This window comes from Mesocricetus auratus, unplaced genomic scaffold (assembly GCF_017639785.1).
Source record: "Mesocricetus auratus isolate SY011 unplaced genomic scaffold, BCM_Maur_2.0 Super-Scaffold_100009, whole genome shotgun sequence".
Classification (NCBI taxonomy): Eukaryota; Metazoa; Chordata; class Mammalia; order Rodentia; family Cricetidae; genus Mesocricetus; species Mesocricetus auratus.
The window spans coordinates 47,628,476-47,640,479 of NW_024429193.1; the positions used below are offsets into that span (position 1 = coordinate 47,628,476).

The 12,004-nt window shown below is 42.0% G+C and overlaps 1 protein-coding gene across 2 annotated transcripts in view; it reads right to left on the reverse strand.

Moving 5' to 3' along the window:
- Slc25a24 (solute carrier family 25 member 24) overlaps nucleotides 1-12,004 on the reverse strand; it is a 34,600-nt gene that overhangs the window by 21,358 nt on the left and 1,238 nt on the right. The window contains exons 1-2 of one of the 2 annotated variants that reach the window (XM_040752021.1): nucleotides 2,954-3,240; nucleotides 476-602 (exon numbers count right to left, since the gene is read on the reverse strand). In XM_040752021.1, the coding sequence (XP_040607955.1) occupies nucleotides 476-602; nucleotides 2,954-3,079 (253 nt within the window). In that variant the 5' untranslated portion in view covers nucleotides 3,080-3,240. Of the gene's footprint in view, nucleotides 1-475; nucleotides 603-2,953; nucleotides 3,241-12,004 lie in introns of those variants that run through there. The other variant, XM_040752020.1, reaches the window with a different exon arrangement.

Genomic DNA, 12,004 nt, shown 5'->3' on the forward strand with positions numbered 1-12,004 from the left:
ACCAGTACAAAGTTCACAAATGATGAGAAAATAAACTATATATGTTCAAATTAAAGAATTCTGATAAATAAAAATATGAACCTGTAATGATAAATTGTTTCAAAATATATATGAAGCAATAAGTGAAGAAGGAACTGTCTGCATTATGAAAAATGGATTGTTAAAATTTCACCTCTATTTCCTGTGGCTTGATTCTAGTTTCCTGGAGCGGACATGCTAGCTGGCTCAGAACCGCCTATGACTAAGCTCCGTGGGGTCTGTAGGTACCTGTACTCATGTGCACACAACCCCCCCACACACACACAAATACACAACTAAAATCAAAATAAAATCTTAAAAGATAAATGAACTCCCCATAGCATTAATAAAATAAGTAGTAACACAAATAACAGTCATCTGGAAAGATTAGTATATCTTGTCTTAGACTTGGAACACATAAAGATGACTTCTCATAAGGAGTGATACTTGGACACACCATCATTATTCTTGTCCAAACTTCTAAATGCTAACTTCATTTTCTTCTCATGGTCTTTCAGGTATTTCATAAATTCTTCAAAGTCCAGCTTTCCATCTTTGTTGGCATCACCAGTAGTAAAAATTTTCTACAGAAAAAAAAGAGAAAGATGTATTGTTAGTGTGGGTTAAAGTATTGAAGTAATTGTGTATAGGCTTCCAGTTTGGGTCAGATGTGTTAATATCCATTATGGCAGGGCCCTGTGAACTTTCCTGTGGTTAAGTAAAGATTCCCAGAGTTTCACAAGCAGTAGATGGTGCCAATTTAATAATTACTTGAAGACTAATGTTCCTCTTTTGATGACAAAAATAAGGGCCATTTCTTCTGAACTTTCTGTCATCTCCATTTGTGTTTTATACAGACTCGAAGGTGGGACTTAGCACTTTGGGAAGCTTTGTAGTGGAAAAGCAGGAGTATGTGAAGGGGTGGGCACAGGCTGGCTAGCCAGGAGCAGAGAATCCACTGTGGTTGTATGGAGAGGCAGAGCTGTTTTTAGTTAATCCCAAATTGAAAATGGGAATCAAGATTAAGATAACTATGAGTGTGATTAATCAAGTCCTAAACATTGGGGGAGGGGCTTTTTACCAAAGCTACTGTGCAACTTCCTGGACTGTTACTAGAGACATCAACTGTCTTCCTCCAAACCCATCATTTGTAAGGACCAGGTTTCCTGGCTGCAGGTGCTAAATCAATCTCTGTTTTTATCTATGGCCATGATCTGTTTGTATATTCAGTCTCTCCTACTTATAGATAGCAAAAGAAAATCATCAATTTAAATGTATAATTTTTCATAAAAGGTATCTTTTGTACCTCACACTATACAATGCAAATTTCTATTTTAAAAAGCTAATTATTTTTAAAAGTTAAACTCTCAGTCCGTATGAATGAAATTTCTTCTACAGACATATGAGAACCCACACATTAAAACATCTTAGATGTGATCTTTACCTGAGGAAAAGCCCAAGAGTTCTTTTAAAATATAATGTTCCACATGGTTGGTGCAGAGCCCTGGGGAATGGCTCTCCTTTGGTTTTGGTAAATGAACACTCATCCAAAATCAATGGATATGCAGGCCTCACACAATTTGCCAAAAAGATTTGCAGGAAAATAAAATGTTGAAAAGCAATGAGTAGTTTCAAAGAACTTAAGTTATAGCAAAATCCAGGATTCCTTCTGAAAGGCTAATTGGTATCAAATAAGCAAATGCACATCATATTTTGAAAGGAGAGAGACCAGGGTCCCAACATTCACCTCCATATAGAAGATTCCCAACTCTTGAAGTTCCCACTTTTAAGACACACCTCTTAGAAGTCCCAGCACCACTCCCCAACAGAATCGCTGACTGAGTGCCAAGTCATTAAAAGGAACACCTTTGAGAAATATTTATCCCAGCCAGAGCAAAAGACACAGACACCCAGGGCAGTACTTGGCTCATGGAATCAACTTTAAAGACAACTGGTCGACAAACGGTTGCTTCAATGAAGACTCCAAAAGTCTGCACAGCTAATAGATTGATGATGATTTTTACTAAGTTTACCCTCTTGGGAACAGAAACAACTCCCATTGAGCCCTCAAACACATATGGAGTGAAGAATGTTCCTGTTCTCTAACCCACGGCACATCTTGGGCTCATATGCTGTGGTGGTTTGATTACGATCGGCCTCCATAGGCTCATATATTTGAATGCTAGGTCCCCACTGTTTGGGAAGGATTTGGAGGTGTGGTCTCGCTGAAGGTCCGTCACTAAGGGTAGGCTTTGAGGTTTCAAGAGCTCATGAAATTCGCAGCTAGTTCTGTCTCCCTGCCTCCAGCTTTTGGATAAGATGTAAACTCTCAGCTACTTCTCCAGCTTCTGGCTGTCTGCCCACCATAATGACCATGTTTTCACCCTCTGCAACTGTAAGCCAGCCCCCAGTTGAATGCTTTTATAAGTTGCCTTTGCCATAGTGTGTCTTCACAGCAGTGGAAAAGTAACTAAGATGTGCCAAAGCTAATAATCTAGGCCTCTGGTGACAGGTAGGAACACTGAACAAGTTGACCCCCCCCCAAAAAAAGAAAAACTGTAGCCAACAGCAAAAGCAACCAGAAGTTGGAAATTTTATTATAGTCACAAAGAAAACTGATAAATATTCTTGAGGATATAAGCTGTGAGGACGACCTTGAACTTCTAATGGTCCCGCCTCCCAGTCCTCGGCGCTGGGATTAGAGGCCTGCCGCACAACATGGTATACGGCACTGGTGATTAAATGGAGCACTCTACCTACTACCTACATACCTAGGCCTTGGATGATTCTTAAGAAACAAAAGCAGTGCTAACCCAGCAGTACCTCAAAGGACCCAGGTCAGGTTTGGGAAAGTGTGAATTGGGCTTCATTCTGCTTCTGGAGGCCTCTCTAGAGGTCCTGGCCCCAGCATCGTTCTGAGCTTCCTGAGGCCCACCTGGTCATTCTCCCAAGACTGAGTGACCCCTAAATCCTCCAAGCCTTCCTGAAGTTCAGAGATGTCCACAGCTCCATCTTCATCAAAGTCCAGATACAAAAAGAGGTCTTCATAGAGGGACTCCATCTGCAATGTCTCCTGTGGCCAAGGTGACCCCTGCTACGGCCCTCTGAGTCCCCCAGGGGCAGAAGTCCCCGGGACAGGACAAAGAGGATGTATGCCCACGCTGAGAGAGAGGGGCCAAAGGCAAAGCATCTGTAGCGGTTACGGCACTGGAAGGAGAGTGCCTCATCCAACTGTCTTGGGTCTGTAGGGAGCACGTGCAGGGTAAAACCAGTGAGCTATTCGGGGAGAGGGGTTCCGCCCCCAAGTCCGGAACAGGAGGTCCTCCCTCCACCCTAGGTCCAACAGGAGCCAAGACAGAACCAGCCCGGCCCGCCAGAACTTTCAGAGATCCCAGCATATGATTGTCTAAAAAGGAAGTTTGTGTTTTGTCTTGTTTTGTTTTGTCTGTTTTGAAAAATGCGAGAGTAGAGCGGAACTGGGCTACTGCTCAGTGATCCACTAACAGGAGTACAGGTCACCTGACCACTTTTGGAAATCTGTGTGTGGTTTGTGGCTTGTCATTGTTTTCTGGGGTGCTGGGGAAGGACGGTGTTAGAACACGCACGTGCTGGGAAATTACTAATCTCTCCACTACTGAGCTTCGGGTCCGGTCTAAGCCAACCGTTTTTAGTCACTAGGCAGTGGAGTGGCACCTGCCCAGGAATCCTCCTTTTAGAGGTGAGGCACACCAGACTGGCTGTCACAAAGATGGCAAACAAAGGGAAAACAGCCCAGGCAAAACTGTTCTCCGTTCCCTCCATCTCCATCTCTCATCCCTGTTTATTCATCGTTTATTTTCACCCAATATCTTCAGTCACTCTGGGGACAAAACTGCTCCCTCCAGGTACCCAGAAGATAATCCCTAAATGGCCAGATGTTAAGGCAGTTGGACTCCAACAAGAAGGCAGGAGTTACTATTACTATATCTGTGGCTTTTTAATGTTTACCCTCAAGAGCCATGGGAAGCCCTGAACCCCTTCTTCATGTACCTGTGGCCCCTTATCCTGCTCCAGGAAAAGTGTGGAAGTACAGCTTCACAGAACACCTCCCTGCTTTTACATAACTTACTTTTCAAACTGAATAATTTTAAAAAGACAAAGAAGTTAAGTAATACCCAGTGAGACGGCACACACCTCACACCAGGGTCAGATAGAAGGCTCCTGAATTGCCAGGCCAGCCTGAGGTAAAGCATGAGACCTTCACTCAAAACTAAATATTTTAATCAGATATTGGTTAATAATAAATGTTTTAATTAGATATTAAAATTCATAAGGATAATTTAATTCTGCCGCTCTCAGTACCTTTGGCTCTATGCCTCTCATCACACTGAGCCCTGAGAGCAAGACAAAGACCATCCCAACCCACGCAGGCTTCCTCATTTGCACCACAGTTAAACCTAGGTACTGCTGTAAGCTGTGCAATAGGCACTTTCCCAAGAGCTGCTGAGCAGGGTCTTAACATGTAAGGCTGTTTCACAAAACCTGTTGTGGCCCAATCGTGGACGAATTATCCCACAAAAGAGGATTTTTGGTTTTTCATTCTTAGATGTATTTATTTCATGTGTTTTGCCTGCTTGTGCATTTACGCGCACGTCATGTGTTCTGGTGCTGGAGTAGGTCAGTCAAGAGCGCCAAGTCCCCTGGACCTGCCGTCACGGATGGCTGGGAGCCATGGTGGTCTGAGGAGTGGGGGCCAGTGCTCTGTCACTATTTCCCACACATTTCCAATTGTCCCACATTGGATGTCATTGTATTCTCCTCTACCCCATCCTTCATCTCTCTTTCTGCGCCCTCCTTCTAGCTTTTTGTTTTATTTTTAAGTCAAAGATTACACTAGAACATTTTAAAAGATAGTCTCAAATGTTGAGTACTATCTGAAATAATCTGATGAAAATAAGACACAGTTAGGACACTGGAGATGGAGGAAATAATCTGAAATTTAATGTTTTGACACAGAAGTCACGAGTAACACAGCACAGCACTGAAGAGTCAAGGAATCTGTTTATATGCTTAGAAGACTGAAACAGTACAGCATCCTCTCCTTCTGAAATCTGGACTTACAAACGAGGCTATACAAAATAATAAAGGGAGGTACACCCAGGATGAATTTACACTTTGGGGGTCTTTCTTTTGTCCACACTTATTATTGTGACAATATTTTCTGAGTATGTGGAAGAGAAAGAGGGTATGGGGTTGGAGAGAATCAGGTGTTTCTGAGCCCATGTTCATGCAATCTAAATAAATTTGCTCGGTTAGCTTGAGAAGTTCCAAGCAATTTTAAGACTAAGTTCTTTGCCACAATTTCACGGGCAGAGCTCCTACTGTGACTTTCTTAGGAGACACTTAGAGTCTGGGAGCCTGGGACCTTAGAAGCTGAGAAGATCACTGTATAGACAAAATGTTTGTGCCACTCAGCTTCCATGCAGACGGTAGCTTCCCTTATGCGATGGTATGCAGAAGTAGGGTTTTCGTTAAGTAATTAGTTCATAAGAGTGGAGCCCTCATGAATGGAATTGGTACCCTTGTAAGAGCTGGTAGACCTCACTTGCCTCGTCTACTCTGTGAAGATTTTAATAAAAGCACCTGGGAATGGCTATAGGCTTATGTAAAGATACCTTGAAGACATGCCATAGGGCATATGGCTCAGCGCTTGCTGCAGAAGTGTCAGGACCTGTGTTTGGATCCCTAGCATCACACAGAAAGCTGGGCACGGAGGCACACTTCTGAAATATCAGCACTGGAAATTCAGAAATAGGAGGATTCCAGGGTCTCAGTGTCCAGCCAATCTGGCCAAGTGATGAGCTCCAGGTTCAGTAAGAGCCCTATCTCAAAAGATAAGGTGTAGAGCAATACTGGAAGACAGCCAACATTGACCTCTTGCCTCCACACACACATCGCAGAAGTGTGCACACATGCACACCCACCTTCACATACTAAAAGACCTGGTGTTACCTGTACTAGATGACACGCATCTTGGGGGCTCAATAACAAGAATGGTTCAATGGGGTAAACTGATTTCAGGGTCCTCTATTCTATATGTTTTCATTTTTTCTTAAAAAGACATTTTCTATTTTCATAATCACATATGGAATAGAATGGAATGCAAAACAGCACTTTAGCAATGTTTATTGCTTTGCTTTGAATTTTTCAGGTGTTAACCCCATTGAGATAATTATAATTTCTCACTGAACAATGGAGATATTAGGTTAAAATTCCCCCTTTTGTGGTGCTAAGGATCTAGCCCAAGCCTACACACACAAACACACTGCAAATGTTGGCCAGCTGAGTTTTAGCTCCAGGTTCCACTAATACTTCAACTATCTGAAACTTCATAATAGAGGTGTATTTGAGGGCATCATGGCAGGAAGGTTATGGTATAAGAAAAACAAGGGAATTCTAGCAACATCCACCTCAAATGTTCTAAAATATACAAAATCCGTATCTTTTGTGTTTCCCTCCAGTTTATACTCTAAAAGCTAATACTACCTTTTTCTTTGTGGTAATAAAACTTCTGAAAGAAGAAAACTGTAGGTGTGATTAAGGGAGTCCACGAGAGCCTGAATAAAAGAATATCAAATATTTATTTGGGGAATACTCATGACTAACAATAAGGTAGAGAGTCGTCGAGGTCTTCTGACCTGGGGCCGCTGGATGCTGTGATCAGATCTCCATCCACCCCACAAGAGGGAGAGGGGGAGGGGGAGAGGGGGAGAGAGAGAGAGACAGACAGAGAGACAGAGACAGAGACAGAGAGACAGAGACAGAGACAGAGACAGAGAGACACAGAGACAGAGAGAAACAGAGAGACAGAGAATGCTTCTTCTACCTCTAACCAGTCCACAAAGTAGTACCTGGGGCCACACCTTAATGCGCTGCTACCCCAAAGGCTATTGGCTGAATGAGATCCCACAACAGGAAACAAAGACAGACATTCCTTTGTAAGGTCTAATATGGCCTTCTCATGAGAAGCATTCTAAACCTAGTTAGTTCCCTCCCCAAATTCCCAACAGCCTGTGTCCCCTGGCTTCGCCATAGCAAGTATCTTTATCTTTTTATTTTGCTTTTTCTGCCTTAGATTTCTCCCATTCTTCCTGGTAAATTACCATGATTGTTGAATGAAATATCCCCTCATTCTTACCCTAACCAATTCAGAATCATTTATTTATAATTCTTTTTCTAATTATTACCTGTGAAGATAAATAAGCTTCCATGAAGCAACATTCTGTAAAATGATACATAACCTCTCTTGTCCACTCTGAGTTCAAAAATCTTACCTTTTAAACGGTGAAGTGGATTGGATTTATGAAAACGGCAAAAGGATTTGCTGGCTAAATGAAGTTCACTGTGAAATATGAATCATTGCCTATCATACATTAGCTTAGTTATGGTATATTATAGGCTATGGAATCATTTAGAACAGAGCTAAATGCTTTTATCAGTTGCTAAATTCAGGATCTTAGTCAAGTTATTTAATTCCCAGAAGGTTCAAATATAAAGTGGAAATGATTAAAAGTCCCCCCAAACCCTAGTGCAAAGATGTTTATTTAGTTGGTGTTATTGAACGGTCTAAGATAATGTTCACTAAGCAAAGGCTGCAGCAGTGAGCAAGTCCAAGAGGAACAAACCATCACTGTATCTCTGAAACCCTTGCTGTCTAGTAGTTGGTTAAGATGCAGGCAGATCTATGTGAGTTTGAGGCCAGCCTGGGATGTTATACAGAGAAACCCTGTCTCAGAAAAAAAAAAACAGCAAGCAAATAATAAACAGAGCAAAAGTGAAAAGAAATATTTGATTAATTCCTTGCCTATTATTATATGATACTGTCAACCTTGTGGTCTATTCCTCCCTCCCTATCGGCCTTGAAAATGCTGTCAGTTGGCTTTCCTTATTTTCTTCTTACTGTCTTGGTCATGACTTTGGTCTTGTCTGTGTGGTCACATGGGTACCTCCTAAGAGGTGTATTCTCTACCCAGATATATCAATTGTGACTCTGTGTTCTCTACAATACTCAAAGAAGGCCTGTCCCCACGGCCAATGAAACCCTCTTTTGTGGGTCTGGAGAGATGTCCCAGCAGTTAAGAGCACTTGTTGCTTTTGTAGGGAACTTGGGTCCATATCCTACTAACCCTGAGTCCTGAGAGAACTTGTATGACTTTTCTCTTAGTGTCATAGTAAGGGGCTCAAGGAACATCATGGAATCTGGGACACAAAGAACGTAAGAGCGGAGGTGGGGGTGTGTGTGAAATGCCATCCTCCAGACATGAACTTGAGAATCTGTGGTTACTGCACAAAGCCTGCGTGATAACAAGCCAGTCAAAAATACAAGCATAGAGTGGGAGGTATTCCTGAAGCTCCACCCCTAGTTAAGGAGCTACCCACAGTTGGCAGCTGCTGAGGGAGGCAGAATCACTTTACTTTGGGGGATGCTCACAGGGAGGTTGCCCATGCCAGTGGATGACCCCAGACCACTTCATATATGGGCTTCATTTATTACTAATTAAATAAAAGGGGACTTGGAGCTGAAAGGGAAATATACTGGGGAGGGGGTTAAGGGAAGTTGAAGAGAGGGAGTGGGGGGTGGATATGATTAACATGCATCATATCCCTGTATGGGATTTTCAATGAATAAATTTTAGAAAGAGAAAACAGAGGTCATAGCATCAAAAACTGTAGCATAGCAATTCCACATCTGGCTGGCTCTTAATTTTTTCTTGTGATTGCCTGCCTCAAAGTCTTTTTCTCTTCCCTCTGTAATTCTGAAATGCTCACCAAATGGTTAACTATTGTGTACTTTATGCCTATTTTCTACACTCTATTTGTTGTATGGAAAACTGGAAAAAAAAAAAAAACGGGAGCCTGGGGCTGGCAAGATGGCTCAACAGGTAAAGATGCTTGCCACAAATCCTAATACCTGGGTTCAACTCTCAGAGAGAGAACCGACTCCTGCAAGTTGTCCTCTGATCTCCTCATGTGCACCATGGTATACAGGTATGTGTGGACATACAATAAATAAATGTAAGAAACAGTACAAAATCTAAAAAGCTTAGAAACAGATATTTGTTCTCTTCTAAGTGCTTAATTTATTGCAAAAAGCTTAAAAATATGATGAAGATGTAAAATTTAGTGAAACTCTATAGGGATTTCCCCTCAAGGTAAATATTTGTCTTGGGGACAAACTATTATCTTGAAACTTGGAGTCATCCATAGTCCTTACGCCTGCGTACTCAAATGGACCATCTCCTCAGTTCAATATGCCAACACTTAGCCATGCATTAGTCAATATCTCTTCATTTGTTTGTTTGTTTGTTTTTCGAGACAGGGTTTCTCTGTATTGTTTTGGAGGCTGTCCTGGAACTCGCTATGTGAACCAGGCTGGCCTCGAACTCACAGAGATCCTCCTGCCTCTGCCTCCTGAGTGCTGGGATTAAAGGTGTGTGCCACCAACACCCGGCAGTCAATATCTCTTGACTGAGTCAATAAATTGAAGTATTTTATTGGCTCCAGTTTCCCAGATATAATGATGGACTTGATAACAACATTTCTGGATGTGTCTGTGAGTCAGTTTGGAAGAGATTAGCATAAGAATCAGTAGACTGTGGGGAAGGGCATACGCCAGCCCACTGAACAGAACAAAAAACAAAACAATGAGATTCTAATGTAATTTTATTTGACACAGGTTTGAAACTATCAATAAGCTAAATGGCCATCAGAGTATTGGCAATATGTTACATAAATATGAAGTAGTTTATCATACAATCATTAAAAATGTTGCATAGCAATAATTAACAACCTCTTTGGTCTCCATATCCTTTTAAAATCGTGAAAATTATTGCGGACTCTTGTGTATTGTAGGACTAGTAGCCTATGGAGAGTAGGATTATCTCCCTTCAAGGGACCCTGCCTGCGTGACTCAGCTAACTGGCATCCCTGGCTTCCAGCCCTGGCACTGATACACTGCAAGGCCATCCTGTCCCTAGGCTGCTCCAGGCAGTGACTGGATTCTGTGAGGAAACTCAAGCTGGGTCACACTTATCCTCAAGACAAGTGCTCTCTCGTCCTCTGGTCAATACCACTTGGCTAATTCCCTATCAAGCTGGTCTCGACTTTCAAGGAACTCCTGTGTTTAATGAAGCTCTTATTCAAACCCCGCTCCTCTGTGAATGAGGAGGGAAAGCTGAAGCCTGGTTAACTAAGGATCCCTGAGTGTTTGAGCACAGAAAACCGGAGCTGCCACACTCCAGCCAAGAAGGAGCCTTGGGAAATGAAGAGGAGAATCTTCCTAACATGTGTCTAGGGGAGAGGGGGTGGCATTCACTGCCTGTGTGTGGAGGAATGGCTTGAAGTAGAAACATGGACAGGTTACCTATGTCCAGATGACAGTTAATAAGGCATACGAGTGGGCCCATGGCCAAGGAATCCCCCTGCCATCTCACATACCACATGTTTATCCCATTTTCCCCAGCATATTTTTGCCTAGCTGGTCCTGCTTATGATGCTTAGGACTGGGGCCCACAGGACAACACAGAAGGTAAAGGCACTTGCCACCAAGGCCTGAGTTCCATCCTGGAGTTCACTTGGTACGAGGAGAGAAGTGGCCCCGGTGAGTTGTCGTCCTCTGACCTCCACATACATGCAATGGTTCCCACACAAGCACACATGCACACAATTACAAATAAATAAACAGGTGCATAAAACAGTAACGAATGCAACTGATTTAAAGTTCAATTTTGTCTTTTTTTAATTATTAAAAGACAGGTCACTGCCGTGTCAGTGCATTTCAGATGTTAGCCCTAAATCCTTTGATATCACTTTGATTCGATGAGTGAGACAGAATTGCGAATCCTATTGAAGGGCATAAAGATTAAGCAACTATAAAACCACCCTTGAACTATAAAAGTAGTGAGTGACTCGTGAGGCAAGGAAGTCACAAACAGCAATAAACAGTCAGCTCATCTCTGGAAGGTGGTCTAGGAGACATATCACCTCGAGGTGACAGTTATTCAAAATAAAAATAACTTTCCCTTAATTATAAAAATAACAGGCAATTATTTTCCCAAACTGAAATACTACAAATGTTATAAAGAAAAAAGCAGAATATTAACCTTTTATCATTGAGGAATAACTATTACTAACCTTTTGCAGAAGAATGCATTAATGCTGGAAATAGTTTGATCATGCCAGGCATGAACACCAGTAGTGACACTACATGTCTGAACAAAATGTAATATATATATATGCACAAAATATATACATTTATTAGTGATAAACATGAGCTGCCCTGTTCTACACATTTATATAATCATAGTTTTATGTAATTTATTTTATATATGATAAATTTTGGAAATGTAAGGGCTTTTTCTCCTGATTCTGAGTTGTTATTGTGGGGTCAGGGGTTTTGCGGTTTTGTTGTTGCTGTTTGTTTCAGTTCACTCAGGTTTGACTTAAATGAGGACAGAGTTGACCTGTAACTTGTGGCAATTTTCCTGCCTCAGCTTCCAGAGTTCTAGGATTATAGGCAAGCACCATCATGCCTGGCTACTCCCTCTCTTTTTAAAATCTCATCAGATACTTTGTCTACTCCATTCATATTTTCCAAAAAAAAAAAATGTATTGGGAAATTTTAAGCACTTAAAGTGATACATGAGTCAAAGAAATCACAGTGGTTAGAAAACACCTAGATGAGAATAATAAAAACAAGTACCCACCAGACTGTGGTGACACGTGCCTTTAATCCCACCACTTGGGAGGCAGAGACCGGCTGATCTCTGTGAGTTTGAGGCCAGCCTGGCCTACAGAGTTCCGGTCAGCCAGGGCTTTACATAGAGAAACCCTGTCTCAAAAACAAATAACCCCCAACACACCTGTGAGATGCAGCTACTAGCAACTAAAAGATGCTATCACACTCAAAATTAGTCAGTCTGGCCTTTGATTCAAGAAATAGGAGGAA